Source organism: Geotrypetes seraphini, chromosome 1 (genome assembly GCF_902459505.1).
Source record: "Geotrypetes seraphini chromosome 1, aGeoSer1.1, whole genome shotgun sequence".
In the NCBI taxonomy this organism is placed as follows: Eukaryota; Metazoa; Chordata; class Amphibia; order Gymnophiona; family Dermophiidae; genus Geotrypetes; species Geotrypetes seraphini.
The window spans coordinates 159,847,257-159,869,630 of record NC_047084.1 but is presented as its reverse complement, the minus strand read 5'-3'; the positions used below and the strand labels follow the sequence as shown (position 1 = coordinate 159,869,630).

General features: G+C 43.8%; 1 protein-coding gene across 2 annotated transcripts in view; it reads left to right on the top strand.

Annotated features, from left to right (window-relative positions):
• The first annotated feature begins 386 nt into the window (after positions 1 to 386).
• Positions 387 to 22,374, top strand: part of SH3D19 (SH3 domain containing 19) — a 245,957-nt gene continuing 223,969 nt past the window's right edge. The window contains exon 1 of one of the 2 annotated variants that reach the window (XM_033940651.1): positions 387 to 1,115. In XM_033940651.1, the coding sequence (XP_033796542.1) occupies positions 1,031 to 1,115 (85 nt within the window). In that variant the 5' untranslated portion in view covers positions 387 to 1,030. The remainder of the gene's footprint in view (positions 1,116 to 22,374) is intronic. The other variant, XM_033940641.1, reaches the window with a different exon arrangement.

Here is a 22,374-nt window from a genome sequence, read left to right as displayed (position 1 = left end):
TAAAACAAAACAATAAGTTGTATTTTATTACTTCTTATTAATTTACCTCTCCCTCCCTCCCTTTTACAAAACCATCGCGCGGTTTTTTGGCCGCTGGGAACAGCTCCGACGCTCATAGAATTCCTATGAGCGTCAAAACTGTTAACGCGCTACGGAATGAGTGCGAAGCGCGGGAAAACTTTTTTTTTTCCGGCAAAAAAACACACTCGAAGCTCAATAAGCCGTCGTATCGGTCTACATATACAAAAACTTGCCGTGCAGATTTTGTAATAGATTATGCGACTAAAATAAACCATTCAAAAAAAAGTCCTCTTGGAGGGGGGCGGGAGAAGAAGAAATAACCCTTTGAGAAAAGGCTCAAGTACCAGCGCCTTCCTTCCCAATGTTTCCACCGCGTCCCCCGAGCACGTCGCTCAGCCAGGAGCGAGCGGGAGACCCGATCCAGCCCCCTTTCTACCTCCCGCCGCAGGTACCTCCCTCCCTTCCTCCTCTTCCTTTTGTTTTAGGTCGGCCCAGTTTCCTGTTGACACCGGAATATTTCAAGGAAAGGGCCCGAGAGAGCGAAACGCCAGCCGCTCGGCCGCCGCCGAGTTCGCCCCCGCAGCCCCCCCCCCCCCCCAGCTCTGCTGCTCCTCCTCCTCCTCGCGGACGAAAGAAACGAAAACCGAGAAGCCAGTCGAAATCGGGCCGGGGAAGCCGGAGCGGGTGAAAGCGAAGCAATCCCCTCCCCCCTCTCTCTTCAGTGGCGGTGCCAGATGTGCTGATTCCACAGGGTGGGGGGAGGAAATCCGTTTCCCTGCGGCTGTGGCGCAGGTGTGCTGATTCTTTAGGGGGGGAGGAGAAGAGAGCAAGGGACTCCCTCCCTTTCCAGCTGCCGTGCCGACGCGCTGATTCCTTCGGGCGCGAGGAGAGCGGAGGCCCCTCCCCCCCTCCCCAGCTGCGGTGCAGATGTGCTGCTGATTCCCTGCAGGATCGGGGGTCTGGCTTGCGGCCGCCTTCCCGCCCCGCCCGTGTCTCCAATGAGCTGCTGATGGCTGAAGCCTGGCTGGAGGAGGACGAGGAGGAGCTGCGAGAGCTCCGCAGAGGCAGGAGGTGCAGCCGGACCTCGGGCGCAGGTAACGATGGATTAAGGTCATCGCTTCAGAACTTCCTTTCTCTGGGTTTATGTGTTGACAAGTGTGCTTTGGTATTCTGAGAAAGGGAAGTGGTCAAGTCAAAGGGCAGATGGTCTCACTTTGGTAACTTTCTGAGTGCCTTCCCCAATCCTAAATTGAGAAAAGATCAGACTCCCCTTTACTTATGCCATTCTTTGCTGAACTTAACTCTACTTAAACACTTATATGTGAAGGTTTCTGTCATTTTCCCAGTATATTTTATAGTCCTCGATTTTATGTCGTGTTCCTCCCCCTCCCCCCCCCCAATGCTTGGTGATTAGATGTGTAACAGAATTCACTGGTTGGCAAAAATTTGACAGAAGTTGGTATTAGAGAATGACATGGTGACAAAATTCATCACTGTTCCCGTCCCCGTGGATAACCGCGGGAAACCATCTTCATGTCATTCTTTAAAGAGAGAGGGGAGAATCAGAGTATGAATGGCCACAACCACTGACCCGCAAGCTTTGCTTTGAAGAATGCTGGTGTAGAAGGACTGAGGTTGAAACAGACACTACAAAATGACAGTCTCTGGTATCCAGAACAGATATTGTGATGTCATAATGCCTCATTCCACCAGTGCCTAAGAGCCAATCACATTAGTGATGTCACAATGGCTTCATTATCCTTGGCTCACATAAGCACAGCCACTGACCCGCAAGCTTTGCTTTGAAGAATGCTGGTGTAGAAGGACTGAGGTTGAAATAGACACTTGAAAATGACATGGGATTATTTCCCGTGGTTATCCATGGGGACGGGAACGGTGATGAATTTTGTTACCGTGTCATTCTCTAGTTGGTATGAAAAAAATGCCTCTGGGAACAGGATCAAGACCAGAAACTCCTTTCATCCGTTCTAAGACATGGCTTTAAATCTTCACCCACCTGAGCTGGACTTGAAATGATGGTGAATCTCCATGTTGATTTCGGGCTTCCCATCAGTTTTGATTGTGATTTTGGTGTGAGGAATTCAGTGTCCAGCCAAATAATTTTGGCCTACACTGACTTCTTCATTACCATGCTGACCAAAAGCTCTCTCTGTATACTCTCTAATGTTCATAGGTGTTGACTTGACATCCCTTAGCATCCAAGGTGGCATTGTGTTTAAGGGGAGAGTCTTGTTGGTTTTAACAAGATTCTTAATACATTCCTATAGGTTTGTCTGGACCATTTTTAGCTCTGCTGAAAGGCTATATATTATACTGGATATAGAAATCTGTGCTGAAGAAATAAGTAGTTACCGTATGTTAATACCCTCAATTTGTAGCCAAATTTAGAGGGCTGTAACTTGACAGGAATCTCCTGTCTAATCTACAAATCCTGTTCAGTTAAATCAATTCTCTGTGGCACTAAATAATTATGAGGACACTTAAAATGCCAGCTCTGAAAGCCACCTGATGCTCGTGGTTAAATTGCAAAGTTGTATTTTATAATTTTTTTTATGGTTTCACATTTTAAAAATTTTTTGATAATGGACATGATTGTAGCAAGTGAGCATTAGTGGATCATTTTGTTTTTCTAATATGAATTGGTCCTTTGTCTGGACACTTGCCTGGACTTGTCTGTGACCTCACTGTTTGAGTTAAGTGTAATATTGCACTCATATTTGTAGCTGGCTAATCTTTTACTGGATTTTGGATTATCTATTCTGTTGCTGTGAATTTCTGTACTTTCTCAAACACCCTCCAAACAAAAACATTTCAGACTTTCTCTTAATCTGAACCTGTGCACACAGCTTAGACTAACTTTTTTGCAAAACTGTTAAAATCTCTGTTTACTGCCAGCCTGGTTGGAAACTAGATATTAATCAGTGGCCCTTCTAATAACTTTATTTCTTAAAGTATTTGTGCTAGCCTTCTCCCCCCACCTTTTGTCTGGAGGCAGGCTCTGTTGCAAACAGAGTTATAGAAAGGTGTGTTAATAGAAAATAAAATTGGAGATAGGTTTCATAGCTCACAATTCTCTGGTTGCCTAGGCCCTTCCACCTATCCCTGTGCTTGTAGTACCTATAGACCTAATTCGCATCTGCTTGGTTCTCTGCTGGATTAAGGACAAAGGCCTAGATTCAGTAAGCCCACTGATCTTATCCGATCTGTGGGCGATCCGAGGCAGGCCGACCGATTCTCCAACCCTCTGCATGTAAATGGGGGCGATCGGAGGCACGCCCCCATCCGACAACACGGATCACTGGGTAACGATTCCGATACATGCGCAGACCATCTACTTTGTCTGTAGATGGTCTGCACATGCATTTGCTATCTGTTTTGGGGGTTTTTAAAGCTTTTTTTTACTCTCCTGCTCTCTGCCACCCTTCCCTGGAGTGCGAGCCCGTGTTTTAACCCACGGATTTAAAACGGGTTAAAACCATGGGCTCGCACTGTAGGGAAGGGCGATCTCCGGCGACAGCAGCCTCTTCCCATTTGCCGACTCGACACCAGGGATCCCCCCCTTCCTCCTCCTTCTAGGAACCCCCGATGACAGAGCAGTAGAAGACAGCAGCGAGCTCCGTTCAAATAAAAGGCACTTCTTTAAAGACACTCCGGGACAGAGGCTTGCAGAGCGGCAGCAGCCCACACAGCTTCTGAATTTTTGCCTCAGCCTGCATGGCTTCTGAAACTAGCAGGAACAGGAGGGTCCTGGCAGAGAGCAGGGCGGTCTGAGCAGGGTTTTTGTACAAGCGACTGGTCCTCACTAGTCGCTTGTTTTTGGATCGGCTAGCTCAGTCGGTGTGCCTTTTCTTATTAATAATTATATACCTATCAGCACGGAACCTACAGTTAAAATTCTTGGAGTGCTTTTCGATAATAACTTATCCTATCATGAACACATCTCTTCCATTGTTAAACATTGTTTCTACAAACTTCGACAGATAAGATCAATTTCCAAATTTCTCTATCCTTCATCTTTAAAGATTTTAATCCATTCATTCATCATAACTAAAATCGACTACTGTAACGCCCTTTTTCTAAATTTCAGCCAAAAAGAAAAAAGAAGACTGCAAATCATTCAGAACACGGCCATAAAGTTAATCTACAATGCAAAAAAATTCGATCACGTCTCCCCATTATTAATTGACGCGCATTGGTTACCAGTTAACCATAGGATCCTCTACAAGCTGATGTTCCTAATTTTTAAGTCCCTCACATTCAGCGAACCACAATTTATTTTAAAATCACTTATCCCATACAAACCCCAAAGATCTTTGCGCTCATCTAATCAAAATTTATTAACTGTGCAATCATTAAAAGTCATCGGAACAAGAAGAGCTGAGATGTTTACTGTTGCAGGGCCACAATGGTGGAACTCCCTTCCCCATTACATCAGAATTGAAAGTGATATCCTAACATTTAAAAAGCTTTTAAAATCTTATTTATTTAAGGACGCCTTTGATTTATAATTTAACTAAAGGACGCCTTTAATCAATTTTTATGCAAGAAAAACTTTGAAAATTTTACCCTACCTTTCGTTCTTTCCTGGTTTTTTGTTTTTTTCTTCTCCCCCATTGTAACTTTACCCTCCTACCCTATCTTTCATGTGAGTCTTAATTGATTTTATTGTAATTAGGTTAAAGTTTCTATATTATATTATTATGTACATCGCCTAGAATTTCGAAATAGGCGATTCATCAAATGTGAAATAAAACTTGAAACTTGAAACTTGAAACTTTAGTGAATCACATCCTTCCCACTTTGCATGCCATTTCCCCTCATTTGCATGCGCAGATTGGAGGGGAATCAGAACAAAAAATAAAAAAACCTATCTCTATCCAATCTTCAAAGAGACAACAACCGTGGTATAATGACAAACTAGTTCTTCTCCGCCGACAACTTCGTTCGTCTGAAAATAAATGGCGTAAAACACGCCTTAACACCCACCTCGTTCTATTCAAAGAAAAAGCTATCCATTACAAAACAACTATTCAATTGACAAAAAAAGAATATTATTCGAAACTTATCTCCTCTACTCGAAATTCCTCTACTATGCTCACTATTGCTCATTCACTCTCTAAATATTCCAGAAAAAAACAAAATTCTCATAGTTTAACCTCACCCTCCACAGTTGAACTATCTCTGTTTTTTGAATCAAAAATTAAAGACATCAGATCCCTTCTTGGACCACCCATACCCGCCCCTTCCACTCTAACCCCCAATGTATCTACTCAACTCTCTTTTAGTTCTTGTACTACCTTTAAAATGCCTTCTCTAGCACAACTTTTTCTCATATTACAATCTCTAAATTCTTCTAATAACCTCCTAGAGAACATTCCCCCGTTCTTACTCAAAAAATTCTATTCATTCTTCGGCCCTTTTATCTGGGCAATGATCTCCAAATCAATTTCAGAAAGCTTAGTACCCACCACTTGGAAAACATCACTTGTATTCCCTAAACTCAAACAATATAACCTAGATCCCTCCCACCCCAAAAACTACCGTCCCATTGCAAATCTTCCTTTACTTTCCAAAATTACTGAAAAAATCATCCACTCACAATTAACCGAATTTCTTGAAAAAACCCACGCATTACATCCTTGTCAAACAGGTTTTCGCTCCTCACATTCTACTGAACTATCTTTACTGGGTCTCACTTCAACCATTCAATATTACCATGAGCACCAAAAATCTGTTATTCTAATCTCTCTAGACCTTTCTGCTGCCTTCGACACTATTGACCATTCTCTCCTCATTTCCAGATTAAAAGATTGCCGCATTACTGACTCTGCACTCTCTTGGTTCATATCTTATTTTCAGGAACGCAGCTCTAAAGTCTGCGTAAAAAATGAAACTTCCTCAGCCAAATCACAAACTTTCGGAATACCACAAGGTTCAATACTATCTCCATTACTATTCAATGTATTTCTCTCTCCCCTCCTTACACTAGCCCAATCCATTGGATTTACAATTTTCGCCTACGCCGACGATATTCAACTCCTCCATCCTATCAACACTACTAATATTTCTGATACAAAAGACATAAATAATAAACTGGATAACATACATGATTGGCTATACTCAAACAAACTCGCACTCAACATAAATAAATCCCGTGTGCTTCTACTTCCCATCAAAAAATCAGAATCATTACTCGGAACTATTTCTATCAAATCCATTCCATTACAAATGGAAACAAAAATTAAATTACTCGGCGTCATCATCGATAGCAATCTCACCTTTCATGAGCATATCAGCTCAGTAGTAAAAGTATGTTTTTTTAAACTCCGCATTATTAGATCTTTAACTTCCATTCTGAACACTGACTCTATCACCATCTTGACCCACTCTCTGGTAATTTCTCACCTAGATTACTGCAATTCTCTTCTTAATGGCCTTTCACAAAAAGAACTACGACGCCTCCAACTAATACAAAATACCGCTATAAAACTTATCTATAAGAAAAGTAAATCTGACCACGTCACTCCTCTCTTAAAGGAAGCTCATTGGCTTCCTATCTCCTACCGTATTACTTACAAAATCATCCTTCTCACTTTCAAAATCAAACTTCTACATCAACCAACTTTTCTTGACAAGCTTCTTATACCTCAAAGTTCCCCGCGCACACTGAGATCTTCAGACCAAAAACTCCTTTTTATACCGTCCCTAAAAGACTTTTATTATACTCGTAAAACCAATTTCGCTGTTACCGCCCCAACATTGTGGAACTCACTGCCACAACATCTCCGTGATGAACAACAACTTGCTAAATTTAAGACAAATTTAAAGACATTCTTATTTCGGGACGCATTTAACCAAACCTAAAAAAAAATCCGCTTTTTCTTTCATTAGGCAAATATCCATTATTCATTACTTCAACGCTCCCCCCTCCTCATGTTCATCCCCTCCCCACTCTCTCCATTTCTTCTATACAATGTAACTTTTTCCCTTCCCCCACAATTCCCTCACATTCCAGTATGTCAAGTCTTTGTCATTTATGTTTAATTTAAGATATTTCCATTCACATTCTACTACTATTAATTCTTTTTTAATCAGATTGTTAACCGGCCAGACAATTGTTTGATGGTCGGGATATTAAAAACCAATAAACTTGGAAACTTGGAAACATGATTGGCACAGATGTTAGTGAATTGGGTCAGGGTCGCTAAGTGGTCGGGACATGATCGGTGGGCTTAGTGAATCTAGCCCTAATTGTCTCACTCACCTCTGGGTTTGCTACTGATAAGTATTCTTGACTATATATCGATTCTCTATATATCAGTCACTTCCAATACCAACCAATCAGGATGACTTTTATACAGTGCAATCGTTGTGGTGCTTTAGTTCCAAGGCACACCAGAGACTTCGGGCTTACCCTATCTGTCTTCAGCTTTCTAGTATTAGGGAGGAGCTCCGTAATTTTAAACAGGAATTGGATGCAATCAAAGCAGTTTCCAACACTCCACAGAATCATACCAATTTACCACCAGTGCCTCAAAGAGTAATGCAATCAAGGAATAAATGGATCACAGCAGGGTCAGGTAGATTGTGACGTGACACCCTCACAGTTATACCTACAGAATTATTTTGCTCCATTAGAGCATTGTAGTGCTCAAGAAAGAACTGAAATGGAACCGGAATCAGTGAAGGTAACTCATGAAGAAAAGCAATCACAATGGAAAAGTAAGATAGATCAATCCAGAAAATTGCTTTTAGGGGATTCCATCATCAGAGGCATTAACCTTGGAACACAAGTCGAGGAGCTTAAAATAGTGAAGTGTCTCCCAGGATCCTTGGCTACTGGGAGTACCAAACAAGTGGAGGGGCATAATCGAAAGGGACGTCTAAGTCCGTTTATGTCCATCTCGCAAGTCGTTCAAAGTAAAAAAAACAGCTTAAGACACATTTTTGAAAGATACGTCCAACTTTTTTTTCGTTTTGAAAATCGTCTAATTATACGTCCTGCCAATTTGATTGTCCAAGCCACTAAATCATCTATATTTATACCACATTTTTGTCCAACTTTCCGTCCAAGTCCAAAACGCCTAGAACAAGCCCTGTTGGATGTGGGAGGGGTCTGCAAAGTGAGGACTGCACACCTAGACATGCCACCTAAATAGTGGGGTACCTTACAGGGCACTGCTATAAACTTCACAAAAAGGGTGCCATGTCTTCTCCTCCCTACAGCTCCCTTATAGGTTACGGTGAGCCCCCCAAATCACCTCCAGAATCCCCTAGACTCACTTATCTACCACCCCAATAGCCCTTATGGCTGCAGGAGCCACTTATATGCCAGTAGAAAAGGGGTGTATAGGGGAGTGCACATGTTTAAGTATCAATGCAGTGATTACAGGGGCTTATGAGCATGGGTCCTCCTCTCCATGAGTCCCTAACCCATCCCCAAACATAGTAACATAGTAGATGACGGCAGATAAAGACCCTCTGGGCTGGACAACTAGGCTTTCCTATGCCAGGCGGCCAGGTGATAATGTCTGGAGGCTGAATTTTAAAATTATGATTAAAATTTTTATGGGGGTTTGGGGGGGTTGGTGATCATTGGGGTGGTGTGTGGGGGTCTGTTTTATGTGTTTACTGTGCTTATCTGGTGACTTTAGATGGTTTTTTTTGTCCCCACACACAGCTTCGGGACAGGCGATCATTTCCTGTCTCTACCTGTCACGTGCCCAAAAAAAAAAAAGCCTCTCTCTTTCCTTTCCCTGAGTCGGCTTCTATCTTACCGCCCTGCTGCTGCTGCTAAAGCCGACAGGATGTCTTCTTTCCGATGTCAATTCTATGTCGGAGAGGACGTTCTGGGCCAGACAGGCAGCGATTGGCTGACCCAGAACGTTCTCTCCAACGCCAGAATTGACGTTGGAAAGAAGATTTCGTGTCGGCTTTAGCAGTAGCAGCAGCAGGGCGGTAAGATAGCAGCCGACCCGAGGAAAGGAAGGAGGGAGGCTTTTTTTTTTTTTTTTTGCACGGCAGGGAGGGAAGGAGGTAGGCAGGCAAGCAGGCTGGCTTTGGCCAAGGAGGGAGGGAGAGAGGTAGACAGGCAGGCAGGTTGGCTTCGGGGGTGGGAGTGGTACAAAGTGTGGAAGGCAGTGAGAGGGACATAGGAAGGAAGCACTGGGGGCACTAAAGACAGGAAGGGGCACTAAGGACATGGGAAGGAGGCACTGGGGCACTAAAGACATGGGAAGGAGGCACTGGGGCACTAAAGACATGGGAAGGAGGCACTGGGGGCACTAAAGACATGGGAAGGTGGCACTGGGGGCACTAAGAACATGGGAAGGAGGCACTAAAGATATAGGAAGGGGCACTAAGGACTTGGGAAGGAGGCACTGGGGGCACTAAAGATATGGGAAGGAGGCACTGGGGGCACTAAAGACAGGAAGGGGCACTAAAGACATGGGAAGGAGGCACTGGGGGCACTAAAGACATGGGAAGGAGGCACTGGGGGCACTAAAGACATGGGAAGGAAGCACTTTGGGCACCAAAGACAGGAAGGGGCACTAAGGACATGGAAAGGAGGCACTGGGGGCACTAAAGACAGGAAGGGGCACTAAGGACATGGGAAGGAGAAACTGGGGGCACTAAAGCCATGGGAAGGAATCACTGGGGGCACTAAAGACAGGAAGGGGCACTAAGGACATGGAAAGGAGGCATTGGGGGCACTAAAGACAGGAAGGGGCACTAAGGACATTGGAAGGAGGCACTGGGGGCACTAAAGACAGGAAGGGGCACTAAGAACATGGGAAGGAGAAACTGGGGGGCATTAAAGACATGGGAAGGAAGCACTGGGGGCACTAAAGACATGAAGGGGCACTAAGGACATGGGAAGGAGGCACTGAGGGCACTAAATACATGGGAAGGAGGCACTGGGAGCACTAAGGACATAGGAAGGAAAGAGGGAGGGAATAGAAAGGGACAATTCTTGGACCTGAGTGCAGAAAGAAAGAAATGAAAGAAAGGATACACAGACAGAAGGAAACGCAACCAGAGACTCATGAAATCGCCAGATGACAAAGGTAGAAAAAATGATTTTATTTTCAATTTAGTGATCAAAACATGTCAGTTTTGAGAATTTATATCTGCTGTCTATATTTTGCACTATTTGTCTATTTTTCTATAGTTACTGAGGTGACCGAGCTCTCGGAGATGGGGCAGAAACGGGGATTTTAAATTTTAGTCCTTGTAGTTAGCCGGTTCACAAAATAATTCTTTTATTTCTGCTGGTCCATGGGTGTAAAAAGGTTGAAAAACACTGGTCTAAGTCACAACATCCAAGTTCCGTCTAGGCTCTGTTGTAAAACTTTTGGTTATATATGCTGTACGACTAAGTCTATGCCGGCCCACATCCCACCCAACTCCCACCCTCAACATGCCTCCCGAAACGCTCCGTTTAGCTTTGGTCGTTCAGTGGCACTATGAAGGCCTAGGTCGTTTAGAAATACGTCCAAAACCCATTTTTATTATCGGCACTTGGACGTTTATGAGAAATGTTCATTCAAGTGCCGACTTAGGCTGGTTTTTGGACATTTTTCTATTTCGATTATGAGCCCCATACTGTCTATAATTAGGGAAGAAACTAAGAATTCTGAAGCTGATGTTGTTATCCATTTGGGAACAAATGACCTGGCCAACAACTCCTCACTTGTAGTGCAGAAAGTTTTTGGGAAGCTAGGAGAGGGCTTAAAATCTTTTGTAGACTGTAGCTTTTTTAGAAGTACTGCCTAGATAAGGAAAGGGAGAGGAAAGAGTTAAAAACACAAAGGACTTCAATAGATGGCTCAAAGCCTGGTGTTGTCAAGAAGGCTTTATGTACATAGGAGGGTGTGGAAAGTTAAGAGACTATATTGTAATGATGGGCTACATCTTACTACAGCAGGAAAAAGAATCAGGTATAAGTGGATCAATTTTTTCACTCCGTCAAAAATTACAAAGACTAGGGGATTCTCGAAGTTACAGCCAATAGGAGGAAATATTTTTTAACTCAGTTAAGCTCTGGAAAGCATTGCTAGAGGATGTGGTAAGAGCGGATAGCGTAGCTGGTTTTAAGAAAGTTTTGGACAATTTCCTGGAAGAAAAGTCCATAGTCTGTTATTGAGAAAGACAAGGGGGAAGCCACTGCTTGCCCTGGATCGGTAGCATGGAATGTTGCTACTCTTTGAGTTTTGGCCAGGTACTAGTGACCTGGATTGGTCACCATGAGAACGGGCTACTGGGCTTGATGGACCAGTAAGGCTATTCTTATGTAATCCTTGTTGAGAAATTTAGACAATATGGCCCAAATTCTGTAGCCGGCGCCTAATATTTTGGAGGCGTCCAGCTAGATAAGCGCCTATCTAAATTGAATAATAAGCTCAATTAAGCTTTTTAATCAGCAATAATCGAAACTTAGGTGCCTATCAAGAGAGAGCGATTCTTTAACAAGGCGCCTCTAAAAATTTAGGCGGCCTTCCTAAAAATAGGCGCTGTGCGTGTTGGGCGTGGCTTCGTGTTAGACGCCTTGTTACAGAATCGCTGCTCTTAAGTGTGCTTAAAAGCTCGCATGGCCACCTAACTTTTAGTTGTGCCTAGAGCTGGCCTATTTATTGGGTGCCTCCAAAATAGGTGCCGCTCACTAAACAGCACCCAATTGTACTTGAATTGCGCAGAACGGTGCCTATTTCGACACCTAACTTTTGGGCGCTTCTTATAGAATTTGTCCCTATGTTTCTAGGAGCTTAAACTAGAAGGTAGGGGTGGTGTATGCCTGAAGGTCAATTATGGAGGCCACCCCCAGCAAAAGACAAGATGTGATGGTAGTAAAGACAGCAGCATAGATAATATTATCAACTCACTTCTCAGCAACGCAACAGGAAGTGGAAGTGTTTTAAAGATTATGTATGTTAAACTGTGAGCCGCTTTGGTTAAAAACAGAATATAAATGTTTTAAATAAAAAAAATATACATAAAATGAGTTTACCACTGAAAGATAGCTGGAAAGCAATGACCACAAATGCTCACAAAGTTCATGATCTGCAAGCCCTGATGTTAGAGGCAGACCTGGATATTGTTGCTATCACAGAAACACGGTTCAGTGAATCACAATAGATGGGATACAAACATACTAGGATATAATCTTTTTAGGAAGGATAGAGATGGCCAAAAAGGTTGAGGAGTAGTTTTCTATGTAAAGACCGCTATCCAAGCGACTGAAATGCAAAAGGAAGAAGTGATGTGGAATGCTCTGAAAACAGAAGATGGAACTTCCATCTACATGGGTGTAGTCTACAGACCTCTGACTTGATTGCAGCAAATTTGATAAAGATTTGATTGCAGAGATCCAAAAGTTCGAAAAGAAAGAGGACGTGCTGCTGTTGGGTGATTTCAATTGCCGAATGCAGACTGGAAAGTTCCATCTGTGGAATCTGAAAGAAGTAGGGAGATTGTGTATGCCTTTCAAGAAGCTCTGCTCAGACAAATAGTAACAACCCATGAGGGAAAAAGTGATACTGGATCTGGAACTCACAAATGGGGAGAATATCTCTAATGTTTGAGTGAGTGCCTACCTGAGAAGTAGCGATCCTCAAACGGTTTGGCTTAATATAACAGCTAAAGTGGAGGGCAGCCACACAAAACTCAGTCCTGGATTTCAAACGTACAGACTTTAGCAAATTGGGAGAGTACCTGAAGAAAAAACTGTTAGGATGGGAGGACATAAGAGAAGTGGGAAAATGGTGGTCTAAGCTGAAAGAAGCACGGACGTTGATGTGATATCTTTTTGACACAACCCTTTTAATGAGTTGCAATAATCAATTTTGGATATTATAAGGGAGTAAATTATGATATTAAGAGAATTGGAGTCAAGAAGAGTGACCAGAGATCCCATGGAAAGAAGGTTTACAGCTAGTCGCACCAGTTTCCATTGACAATACCCCTCTCGAATCTACCCCATCGACCAAAATATTAGGTGTCATCATTGATAATAAACTTTCTTTTTGTCCCCAAATCAGTGCATTGGTCAAAAACTGTTTGTACAAACTTAGGATGATAAGATCTTTGGTCCCTCTTCTTGACTCTAATTCTCTTAATATCATAATTCACTCCCTTTATAATATCCAAAATCAATTATTGCAACTCATTATTTGTTCCTGGAGGATGGTGGTAGCAGCAGTTAGTATATCTGGGTTTAAAGAAGGATTGGACAATTTCCTGAAGGAAATGTCCCTAGTTTGCTATTGAAAGAGACATGGGGGGAATCTACTGCTTGTCCTTGAACCAGTTACATGCGAAGTTGCTACTATTTGGGTTTCTGCCGTGTATTTTTGACTTGGATTGGCCATTGTTGGAAATGGGATACGGGGCTTGATGAACCATTGGTCTGACCCAGTGAAGCTAGTCTTAGGATCTTATGTTAAAGGGCCCTTTTACTAAGCCATGGCAAAATCTGGGTTGTGCATGTTTGCTAAGAATTACTACAGTAATATATTGGAAGAATATTTTTTTTGGTTGGGGAGGTTTTTGTTTTTTTTTTTGGGGGGGGAGGGTTGCTGGTTCCATACTAATTTTCCCATTAGCATACAGACCTTGCAAAGAAATAATATGGGAACACGTACTGCCTCTTATTTAGGAGTTGCTAAAGTGCTCCTGCATTAAGTCCAGATTATTCCTTTAGGACATGCTAATCAGCACACGCTAGCTGGATAAAGTTTCCACACCCATTCCCAACTCATGCCATGCCCCCTCCCAAAAATATTTTTAAAAAATAGCACGCAATTAGTATGCGCTTTGCCAAACTACCACAAAACACTATAACGGTAATAGACATTAGTTCTTAACACATTATTTATCTATTTTTTGGGCATGGTAATGTAACCAAGGTTATAAATAAAATTAAAAAAAATATTTCTGTAGCTTTAAGAATTCAGAGCTGTACGTGTCACTTTTGGAATTCTGGATAGCATAGCTCTCTCTCCAGGAAGTCAGCAGTGCTACTAGTATTCTACACCAGTGTTCTTCAACCTTTTTACACCCGTGGACCAGCAGAAATAAAAGAATTATTTTGTGGACCGGCAAACTACTAGGACTAAAATTTAAAAACCCCGTTTACGCCCCATCTCCGCGAGCTCGGTCCCCGCAAACCATCTGATCCCATCTGCACAAGCCACAATTATGATTTTATATTGAACATATTTTATTGAAGTATAAAAAGAAACAATATTCTGAACAATTGTGATTTTATAAATACAAATATACAGAGCACGGACCAACAAAACCCCTGTCTCCCCTCCCCTTCACATATATCCCCTCTACTATCAAGAAAACTGAACAAGCCAAGTTATTATAGAATGCTACATAGAAATATCATGCTAACAGAATACTGCAGTCCCCAGTTATGTCTCTAGCAGGATATATAATTCAAATCTGATATATTCTAATGACAAAATATAAATAAAATTATTTTTTTCTACCTTTTGTTGTCTCTGGTTTCTGCTTTCATCTTCTTTTCACGCTTTTCCTTCCAGCATCTGCCCGTTCCATCCAATGTCTGCCCTCTCCCCCTTCCATATGTATCTGACTTCTTTCTATGCCCCTCTTCCTTGTCCATCCTCCTCTCTCCTTTTTACATCATTCATTCCAGCTTCACTGCCTTCTTCATTTTTATCTCTCCTACACCAGATCTAGCATCTTTATCCCTCTCTCTGACCCCCTTTCCAGCATCAATGTCTCTCTACTTTCTCATTCCTCTCTCTCCCCTTTCTCTCATCTGATCTCTCCATTCCACCCTGACCCCCTTCCCCTCCTGTAATCTCCCTGCCAGCTGTTTCCTTCCTTTTTTCTTTCTCCCTACCCTCCTTCCTTTTTTTCCTTCTCCCTTGCCTCCTCCCTCTATCCAACATTAACTCTCTTCCCATCCCTTTCCCTCCTCCCTCCCAGCAGCATCTCTCCTTCTTCTCCCTTCCCTCCTCCCTCTATCCAACAGTAACTCTCTTCCCATCTCTTTCCCTCCTCCCCTCCCAGCAGCATCTCTCCTTCTTCTCCCTTCCCTCCTCCCTCTATCCAACATTAACTCTCTTCCCATACCTTTCCCTCCTCCCCTCCCAGCAGCATCTCTCCTTCTAACTCCCTTCAAGTCCAGTAACAGCTCTCCCTTTTCCAGACCTTCCCAGCCTCCTACAGTGGCTTCCTCCCCTTCCAGCAGCTCTCGGTACTTGCCTGCAGGAAGTTGCCGGTAAATCACTTCCCTGGCAAATTGGAGAGCTGGTGGGAGGGAAGACAGCCACTGTGAAAGCTCTCCAGGATCTTGTTCGCACACGCTGACCATCTCCCTCCACCTGCACCTGAATCTGCAGCTCTCTCCGGTCTAATCGCAACTTCCCCGCGGCCCTCTTCAGCAACTCGGCAGGGGTGGCGATCAAGACACGCTGCCGACGTCGGGACCTTCATTCTCTGAGTCCCGCCTATTTTGTTTCAACTTCCTGTTTCCGAACAGGCGAGACTCAGAGAGGGAAGGCCCCGACGTTGGCAGCCTATCTTGATCGCCTGAGGCTGGGAGGAACATTAGTCGGGAGGAACCGCAGTCGGCAGGAAATTTAACTGCCGTCTTGATCTCGCCAGCCCTGCGCGGACCGGCAGAAATTTTCTGCGGACTGGTACCGGTCCGCGGACCGGCGGTTGAAGAACTGTGTTCTACACCGCCAAGGAGAGCAGTTGAGTTTGGGTGGGTTTTTCTGTAGACAGCTATGTGTTGGAAGTTGTCTGTGTTTTTGAAGGTAAATTTTGAATTTATCGAAGAACGGTCATAATTTGGATTTGGTTAGAATACTGTATCCTGTTTGGAGAATTTGTGTTGAAATAATAGTACTTCTGAAACATTTATTCAGTGTTTGGGCTTTTTTTCCTCCAAGTTTTAACCTTGGTGACATGCACTTGTGTTTTGGTGTTACAAGAGGTTTATTAAAATATTAGTTAATTGTGGCTGGGTATAGTTTAAGGCTATCTCGATTATCTATTCTTTTATATAACTAGTTTAAAGTGAAATCTTGGGGAATAGTTAGTGTTTTCCTTTATTTATTTGTTAATAGATAGAGTAGTAGGGATGAACAAGAACTGCAATCAAACGCTAGCCTACGCAAGAAAGGAGAAGAGAAAAATAAACACCTGTTTGCCTGCAGTCATCTGTCCTGGACTGGCGTTTGATTGGACATTAGAAAAAAAACTTCTCCTGAGCTACAATTGTGGTAACTGTAATATTTTGTTAATTTTAAATGCATATTAAATTTATTTTATTGGAAATATTTGAGTGAAAGAGATTTTTTTTATGCAGCTTTGGCTATTTCCTGTGTATCTGGAAATTAATTTCCTCTAGCTTAGCTGGCACTGGTCTCTAGTGAATGTATCACAAAAGTCAAATCTCCACTCCTATGAAGAAGTCTATACTCAAACACTTACACTCCACTTTTATATTTTATCTATACTTGGAGCTTGATATTCGTTCAGGAAAAGGCCTCAGAAATAAGGAGTAGAGAATGACACGGGGAAAAAATCTGTCCCCGTCACCGGCCCACCATCCTCTGCACCGCCCCGTCACCGCCGATCCCTTCACCGCCCCGTCACCGTTACCGCCATCCCTTTCACCGCCCCGTCACCGCCACTGCCATCCCATTCACCGTCCCGTCACCGTCCCCGCTGCATCCATATAAGCCTTAGTACTGTAATATTTAGCTTATTCCTTTCTTATAAATCAAAGTTCCTGCTGCTGAACTAGAGAAAGAGATGTTCAGCTGGCAGGGCTTTGTTTATAAATTTTTATCAACACAACTAATATACTATTTTATGCTAAAGCAAAAAATAAATAAATAAATATAATTTTTTTTTCTACCTTTGTTGTCTGGTTTCTGCTTTCCACATCTTCTCATTGAATTCCTTCCATCCACTGTGTGTCTTCTCTCTGCGTCTTCCATTTGCTGTTACTGTGCCTCTCCCTTAACCCCCCCCCAATTGGTCTAGCACCCATCTTCTTCCCTCCGCTCCCGCATAGTCTGCCATCTGTCTTCTTCCCACTCTGTCTTCCACATTTCCCTTGGGGGTCTGTTCCTCTCCACCCTCCTTCAATGTCTGTTCTATTCCTTTCCACCACCACCCTTCCCTCCCTCCTTTACCATCTGTTCCTTTCTACTACCCTTCAGCTCCTCTCGCGTGGCCTATCTACCTTCCTTCCTCTTATTTTCATGGCACGTTACAATGTAATTTGTGCAAGCCACTGGAGCCTGCAAGCTTGGTCCCTGTCCCATCCCCACAAACCATCTCGCTTCTGTGCTCCTATTTTCTCCATTTCTAATATCTCCCCTATGTATCTGTCATTGCCCCCCCTGTGTCCATATACCATCCCCATGGCATGTCCCCTTTATGTCTCTGTCCCTATGCCCCATGCACATAATTTCCCCTCTTTCTGTTACCTTCCTGTGTCCAGATTTCCCCTATCTTCCTCTTCCATACCAGTGTGTCTCTTCTTTTCAACCCCATCTAGCTTTTTTCCCTCTTTCTTCCCCCCCCCCTGCTTCTAGCATCTGGCTCACCTGCCAGTCCTTCCCTTTCTTTCCTGCTGTGGGTTTTTCTTTCCGACTTCATCCCCTTGGCCCAGAATCCTTTTTCCTTTCACTCCCTCCTTCCAATTTGAGCCAGGAACACTAGCGATCGCACGGTCCCCGCGGCCACTACCTGCCTGCCCGGTCGATCCTGGTGTTTGGCCGGCTCTCTCCCTTCTCCTCACCTTGGTTTGTGGGTTTTCTTTTTCGGCAACCTGCGCGCTTTCCCAGGGAGCCACACACGCGCGGCTGCTCAGTGTTCGATCTTCTGCTCTGCTGCAACTTCCTGTTTCCGGTTGCGTCAGAGCAGAAGATCGAGGCTGAGCAGCGGCGGGTGTGCGCGGCTCTCTGGTAGCGTGCGGGTCGCCGAGGAGGAGGATCTGCGGACTGGGGTGAGGAGAGGGGAGAGAGCTGGCTGGACACTGGAATCGATTGGGCGGGCGGGTGTGAGCTGCGGGGACCGCGCGATCCTTCATGCCTCACTGCGGGGGACAAGACCATTCACCGCCCCGCGGGCGGTGAATGGCCTTGTCCCCGTCGCCACAGCGACTGCTAGTTTTCTTCCCCGTTTTCGGCGGGTGACCCGCGGCTAAAATGCGGTGGCCGCGGGTAAACCGCCACCGTGTCATTCTCTAATAAGGAGCACTACGCTTATAATTTCATTACCAGCGTAGGTGTATTCCAAACACGTACTCCGTACTGCAATCACTGGCCAAAAACCTGTTCTTTTAGTTCATTATCCATATTATGTTTCTGCTAATTTAAATTATTTTTTAAACTTTTTTGTTATAGCTTATATCTCTTATTTTGCACATTAACTGATCGAGTGCAGACCGCTTCAGAATTTGAAAAACCTCACAGAAAATTACTTATCTTTAGCGTTTTCATTATTCTGTTTCCATTTCTGAGCTTCTTCAATTCTGTGCTATTTCGTACTCGGGACCAGAACCGGAGCTTTCAGCGCTCAGAAGAAGCTCAGAAATGGAAACCGAATAATGAAAACGCTAAAGAAAAGTAATTTTCTGTGAGGTTTTTCAAATTCTGAAGCGGTCTGCACTCAATCAGTTAATGTGCAAAATAAGTTTAAAAAATAGTTTTAAAAAAGTTTAAATTAGCAGAAACATAATATGGATAATGAACTAAAAGAACAGGTTTTTGGCCAGTGATTGCAGGTTACTTTGTACAGGAATCGGGTAAAGGGAGGCAAAAGCCTTGGGGTCGGGCCATGAGAAGGGAAGTTCCCGGGCCATGACTCCAAGGCCGGGAGCAGCCCCCTCATGGCTTGCATCCGGGGCAGACGTCCCCCCCCCCCTTGGTACGCCACTGATGTAGAGCCATGGAGGCAGTGCATGCAAATTTATCTCATGCCTATTCATGGTAGGAATCCTGAAAATCTGACTGGTTGAGTGTGTATCGAGAATCCCTGATGTAGAGTTAATTCTGAGGTGTGCGATCATGTAGCCTTCATGGTGCACAGGACTTGCGAGATGGACTCCAGTGCTCCTTCAGATCTCTCAAATGCCGGTGCTGATTTGCTTTTGCTTTTGTTTTGTACTGCTATTGCAACGGTATCCAGGTGGCACTCCATGTATGCTTATCTCGCAAATAAAGATTAAAACACTAAGGGGATCTTTTTACTAAAGATTTAGTGCATGTTATCTGCAGTAGGGCCCAAGGAATAAAATGGGTCCTTTAGCAGACAATGGGGTCCTTTTATTAAGGCGCGCTAACCAATTTAGCGCATACTAAAGATTAGCATGTGCGAAATGCTAAGTAGCCCATTATATTCTATGGGCACCGTAGCATTTAGCGCGCGCTAATCTTTAGCGCACGCTAAATTGGTTAACGCACCTTAATAAATGGACCCCAATGTGCGCTAATCTTAAACAAAAGACCTCCTAAGGCCATATGAAACGCTCTTGGAGGGCCAGGCTTTGACCCGCAGGCCGTAGGTTGGACAAACCTGGTCTAGATAATTTCTTGTGAATGTCGGGCGACTTAACATTTGTAACTGAAGCAGTGGTGGGTGAAGTGACTTGCACAGGGTCATAAGAAAGTGTTGGTAGGTTACTTTTATGTTGCAAAGCTCAGATTGTTTCCCAAGTTCCACACAAAACGTTTGCTGTAGAATCTCAACACAACTGTGGCCTAGTGCCAGTCTGTCAGTCTCCTGTTGGGAAGTTCCTTGGAAAACGTGGGCTGAGTTTAATCGGTATTTTTCAGTCCTTCAGAACTAGGACGTCACTGAGCAGCTGTACGGTCTCCTTAAGTACAAGCGCAGAAGAATAACTTCTCAGTTTGTTCCTCCAGAATAGTTTCCGATAAGCATGAAAGAGAAAAAAAAAAACCAGGAAGGAATAATAATTTAATTAAACATTACACAGTCTGGTAAGGAGCACGTAAGAGGAATGATATGAAGTGTAAAATGTCACTCTTTTAGTTCACATTTTAAGTAACATTAACAAACCTATTGTGTTTCAACCCTTAAGAATTCTGTTTGCAAATTGGGCATTTTAAAAGGCCGTAGCCTCAGTTTTCTTAGGAAACGTGAAGGAGACGCATGCTCACAGTCTCACGCTTCCTTTCAGCTCACCTTTTATTGGGCTGCCAATCAGCTGAGGCAAAGGAGACAACACTGTGGGTGCTTGAGCACCCCTAATATTGAACAAACCCATTGACTGTGTCCAGGGAGAGGTAATTTCCATGGGGTTTAGCATGCCCAATAATCTGTAAAAGTTGACTCCAATGAGCTGACTGGGGGTAGGGGATAGTGTGCACTGTGGGGAAGGGCAGGTGAGTCAGGGCAGTCGAAAAGGACCTGAGCTTATTTTTTGATCGGCCAGCCAAGTCGGTGTTCCTCATTCATTTATTCATTCCTTCAATTTTCTATACCATTCTCCCAGGGGAGCTCAGAACGGTTTACATGAATTTATTCAGGTACTCAAGCATTTTTCCCTGTCTGTCCTGGTGGGCTCACAATCTGTCTAATGTACCTGGGGCAATGGGGGGATTAAGTGACTTGCCCAGGGTCACAAGGAGCAGGGTTTGAACCCATAACCCCAGGGTGCTGAGGCTGTAGCTTTTAACCACAGCTCCACACACTCTACATTTGCCTGCCGTTCCCCCTCATTTGCATGCGTGGATCGGAGGTTGATCGGCACCAAGGTTAGTGAATTGGGTCGGGGAACAATCGGGTCGCAAAGTGGTCGGGACATGATCGGTGTCCTTAGTGAATCTAGCCCTTTATCTTGAACTGCTCCTCTTGGAAAACAGTGTGAATAACAAATGGCTTCCTAGTAGATGCTGTGTGAGCTCGGTGCTCCATTGTATACCGTTTTTGTGTGGTTACACATCCAAATCAATTGACATATATACAGGCACTTATTTTGTATCTGGGGCAATGGAGGATTAAGTGACTTGCCCAGGGTCACAAGGAGCAGCACTGGGACTTGATCCCACAACCTCAGGGTGCTGAGGCAGCAGCTCTACCACTTGCCCACTTTTACCAGTTTTGTGTGTTGTCCTTGTAACACTAAAATGACCTGCCCTCTTTCAGCACAGGATGCTATCGAAGCTGACACTGTTTTATTACATAAGAGTTTCATTGGTTCAGTGATCAAAGGCCGAACCGCACGATATGCTGTTAGGGAGCAGTGACTCCTAAGGGTTGCCATCTACAACCAAATGGGGTGAAAGAGATGTGGAAGATGCGAGTGGCCCAGGAGTGTTGTTTTAACAATGTGATTTTTAGCAATGTAATGATGCACCGCCTTTCAGGGAAGATCAAAAGCGGTTCACTTTTTTTAAAAATATTGCAAGAAAATGGGAAAGGAACTACAAAAACCAACAGAAAAGGTATAGCAAAGCAAAAAAAAAAAATCGTATCGCTTTCAAACTTATCATGCATAATGTTCCAAATCTTATATGCAAAAACTGCAGAGCCGCTCATGAACTTATTTGTCAACTCCTGGTCTGTATTACCCAGAAAACTCAAATCACTTCAGCTGCTACTCCTGTCTCCCAAAGGAGTTAAATACAAACATGGTGGAATGAGGAAAACAAATGGGATACAGCACTGCCGGGGTGCAAGCTCTATCGCAAGGACAGATCAGGCCAGAAAGGTGGTGGAATAGCCCTATACATAAAAGAAAGCAAACAATCGACAAGAATGGACACAGCAGAGACGACCAACAAGCTGGAATCGCTATGGGTTAAAATACCGGGAAGGAAAGGGCCTGAAATAAAGCTGGGCCTATACTATCGTCCACCCGGGCAAACTGGAGATATCGATGAAGAAATGGAAGCCGAGATGAAGCGAGAATGTAAAAGCGGTAACACGGTTATTATGGGAGACTTCAACTACCCCAGGATAGACTGGAGTCTTGGAAGCTCAAGATGCGCTAGGGAGACATAATTTCTGGAGGCTACACAAGATTGCTTCATGGAGCAGCTTGTTAGATAACCTACGAGAGGAAATGCCACTCTGGATTTAATCCTAAATGGGTTAAGAGGACCTACAAAGGAAGTAGAAGTAGTGGGACCGTTGGGAAACAGCGATCACAATATGATCAAGTTCAAGGTTGAGGTTGGAATACCGAAAGGAAAAAGAACCATAGCAACAACCTTTAACTTCAGAAAAGGAAACTACGAAGCAATGAGGGAAATGGTAAGGAAGAAACTTAGGAACACTGCCAGGAACTGGAAAATGGTAGAAAATGCC